The 3523-nt window shown below is 46.4% G+C and overlaps 1 protein-coding gene across 1 annotated transcript; it reads left to right on the forward strand.

Moving 5' to 3' along the window:
• The first annotated feature begins 1054 nt into the window (after positions 1-1054).
• LOC114556377 (protein transport protein sec31-like) lies at positions 1055-3251 on the forward strand. The gene is made up of 2 exons (XM_028579300.1): positions 1055-1301; positions 1732-3251. Exon 2 carries the CDS (start codon positions 1959-1961, stop codon positions 3126-3128), a length of 1170 nt encoding a protein of 389 aa, XP_028435101.1. The 5' UTR covers positions 1055-1301; positions 1732-1958; the 3' UTR covers positions 3129-3251.
• The last annotated feature ends 272 nt before the right edge of the window (positions 3252-3523 follow it).

The raw sequence follows: 3523 nt of genomic DNA on the forward strand, positions 1-3523 counted from the left end.
TGCGCAGATGATAATACCGTTTTACGACCTGCCCGATCAGTTCCACGCTAGCCTCAACCCAAGCTAACGTTAGTTTAGCTAACAGCTAATTCGGCTAACTGCTAGCCGACCAATAACTAATGCGTAGAACGGATCGTGCAGGCAGAACGGACAGCTAGATTCAGTCTAAAATAACGTTAAGTCAAACATAATGGGAAAAGCAGGCTACAGCAAAATTAAGACTTTACAGTAACAATAAAGACAAGTATTGAGTGAATGTATTTTAAATGAGCACAAGTAAAGCAGAACTGACGTAACAGCTGTTATATATGTTAACGTTTGTTTTGAAGTTTTATTTTGAGGGTCTTTTAAAAGTTTGCATGCTGTCTCAGCTAGCGGTTAGCCGAATTAGCTGTTAGCTAAACTAACGTTAGCTTAACTGTGGAGGCTGACGGATGGCAGACCGCTACAATCAGCTAGCGGTTAGCCAAATGAACTGTTAGCTAAAGTAATGTTAGCTTCCCAGTGGAGGCTAACGGCAGACTGCTATAATCACCTAGCGGTCCGCCCGAATTAGCTATTAGCTAAACTAACGTGAATGAGCTATTGGCTAAATTAACGTTAGCTTCCCGGTGGAGGCTAGTGTGGGAACAGATTGGGTAGTGTCGTAAATCATCGTACCACAGCGCATGCTTGCGCATGCGCAGAACGGATTGTGCAGTTGGAACGGATCGGGTACTGACAACTCCTCTATCAGCTTGTACACACCGTGCGTTCACGGACATCGGAAAAAAAAAATTCATGTCACTTCCTGTGGGAATCAGAGGTGGGAAACTCGGGCTGGATTTTGCTAAGTGAGTTTCCCAGTTGGTGACGCGTTGTCGACAACTGACGTTTGATGTAGGCGACTTTGGTTCACTGAACATATTTCAATGACAATAAACTGTTTATTGTGGACAAATGCCTCTGCCAAGAAACATACACAGACATAACATGTTTCAAATTATTCATAAATAGGCCTATGTATAAAAAAAAAACACATTATCCGTGTCCTTTCCCGTTGGTTGTTGTAGAATAGAGCCATACTATTTCACTGGCCCACTCATGGCAGGGACTCAACCATTCTCACCCGACTTCATTCATTCCCAATCATGGTTCAAACACACCTGACTTCACTCACAACCAATTATGGCTTAGTCTATAAGTACCACCTACTTCCTTTGTTCTGGCTGTCAGCAACATGAGGCAGCGGTGTGGGGCAGCATGTGAGGGCTCTCTGTCCTCACAATTCAGGCACAAATCCTACGGTCGTGCGTAAATAAGTGAGTTTACTTCCTCCCTCATATGTTGTGTTAGTTTAATGGTTATTTGGAAGTGGATGTGATTAATGTTTGACCAGTGTGTAGGTGTATGTACGTAGGTATAGTTACATGCTGAATTGTCATCCTACTTGTTTGCCTCGATACTACAGAAATAATATTGTGTGTAAGTGCGCAGTGCACATGATTTGTTAGTTGTAGCCTCTTAGGAAATACAAGTATCCTTAACCTTATTAAGTTAAATGTCTTAGGTAATTGTCTGATTAATGTTTGTTATATAGTGCTCTATAATTTAAGTAGTGGTAGGCCTACCCCTCACCCCCTCGGGTAAGAGTACTTGTACGTATTGTTTGTTTAGGTAATTGTTAAGTTAGTAGTTACATGTTGATTGATTAACTGTATTTTAATTTGTGTTTCTCTTTGTCATTTATAGAAAAAACCACACAAACCCGTCAAGCCTCATCTGCCTTTGCCCTGAATATGTGCAGAGTGTAAATAAATGGCTTAAACGGAAACAGCTGTTGTCCTTCATACATTCTGACCGATGTACCATGGTGATGCTCAATTCCTAAACCCAAGTCAAAGATACAATTCTACATGTGGTCCTTCGAGCCGGAATCGTGAACATTGCCATGGCTGAAGGACAGTCACCTCTTACCCATGGAGCTCTCCAGTCTCGACGCCAGACCCGCCTACCTAGGCACCTTGAGGACTATGAAGTTGGCCGTGTGGATAGAGCAACAAACACAAAATGCACACTTCACCCACATGAGGGCCAACTGGAAGAACATGCAAGAGATGATGAGGGAGAGCCCTCTGAGCACCCCGAACACAGTCGACCCCCACACCAGCCTGGGGGCCCTCGAGGAGCTACCCCCGGCCTCTGCTGCCAAAGAGCAAGATGGTACCCCAGAACTCAGCCATGCTGACCTAACAAAGCAGCTACTTGAAACAGTGACAATTGTAAAGCAGCAGGGGGAGATATTACAGCGTCTCATGGAGCGATATGAAGGTCCCAGCCCAGGAAGCAGCTGCTCCTACACCAGTCACCAAGGTGTATCACACCCACCAACGGATACCTACTTTCGTGAAAGAAATCAGAGCCCAGTTCGGTCTCTCCAAGTACCACCAGCTATCCGCCATGAACCTGCATCAGTATCTTCAGCCCAGCCCAGAGGCCCTCGAAGAGAAAATGTAGCATCACCTTTAGTTCACTACCAACCGGCCCCCCAGCAACGCCCGGTTCTTTACCAGCCTGTGTCTTCTCATCCTGATGCCTCGCAGTCTCCCAGGCAGTCATATCCTTCAATCCCCCCTCACCAGCCAATTTCATCTAATCCTTCATCTTTCCACCCTTCACTGCCATATCAACCCTTAGCTCCCTATCAGCCTATGACGACTGATCCTCCCCTTCAACCACAGTCCAGACCTTTGGACCCCTCCAGAGGAGCTGCAGCACCACCTGCTGGTCTTTCCAGGCGTTACAGGCCAATTGAAGCCCCTAAGTTTCCTGATCTAACGAGAGAGGATGAGGTACAATACAGGATGTTGCGAATGGCGTTGAACAATTTACTTGACCCAGATGAATCTGAGGAATTCAAGTTTCACATTCTTCTCGATCATCTAAAGGTGGACCAGGCCAGGCGCTTGGCCTCAGCCTATTCCTATGCCCAACAGCCATTCACAGAAGCTCTAAAGGCCCTGGATGAACGTTATGGACAACCACGCCAGTTGGCACTCAGGGAATTGAAGAACATAATGGCACTCCCTCCTGATACTTCGGGGGGCCTCTGTTTCCTTCAAGGTGAGCTTTGCCTCCAGTCCTGGTGAACTTCACATTAACCATGCTTTCACAGCTGACCGCCTTCTTCTGTCTGAGCATACACACCCTGTTCTTTCCCTTCAAAGAAGATATAAACACCTACGTGGACTACCATTGACACCAATGCACCAGGAGACCCCACTACTTCTAATTGGCTCAGATCATAATCATTTGATTTCACCTATAGCCCCAGTCCGATTTTGGCCCCCCAGGAGCACCGGCAGCAGACTCGCCTTGGCTGGACACTGCAAGGCCCAACAAGGGAAATCGAACCTCACCCTTCTGTTTCCAAGTGCTACCACATCTCTATTACCTCGAACGCAAATGATCTGTACCAAAATGTGGAACGGCACTGGCAATTGGATGCAGTCCCCCATCGCAATGAAAGGGCCGCCACGAGGTC

The sequence above is a fragment of the Perca flavescens genome, chromosome 5, assembly GCF_004354835.1.
Source record: "Perca flavescens isolate YP-PL-M2 chromosome 5, PFLA_1.0, whole genome shotgun sequence".
Lineage (NCBI taxonomy): Eukaryota > Metazoa > Chordata > Actinopteri > Perciformes > Percidae > Perca > Perca flavescens.

What these genes read in the sequence shown, in the direction of transcription:
- LOC114556377 (XM_028579300.1), top strand. Translation starts at nt 1,959, where the DNA reads ATGGAGCTCTCCAGTCTCGACGCCAGACCCGCCTACCTAGGCACCTTG.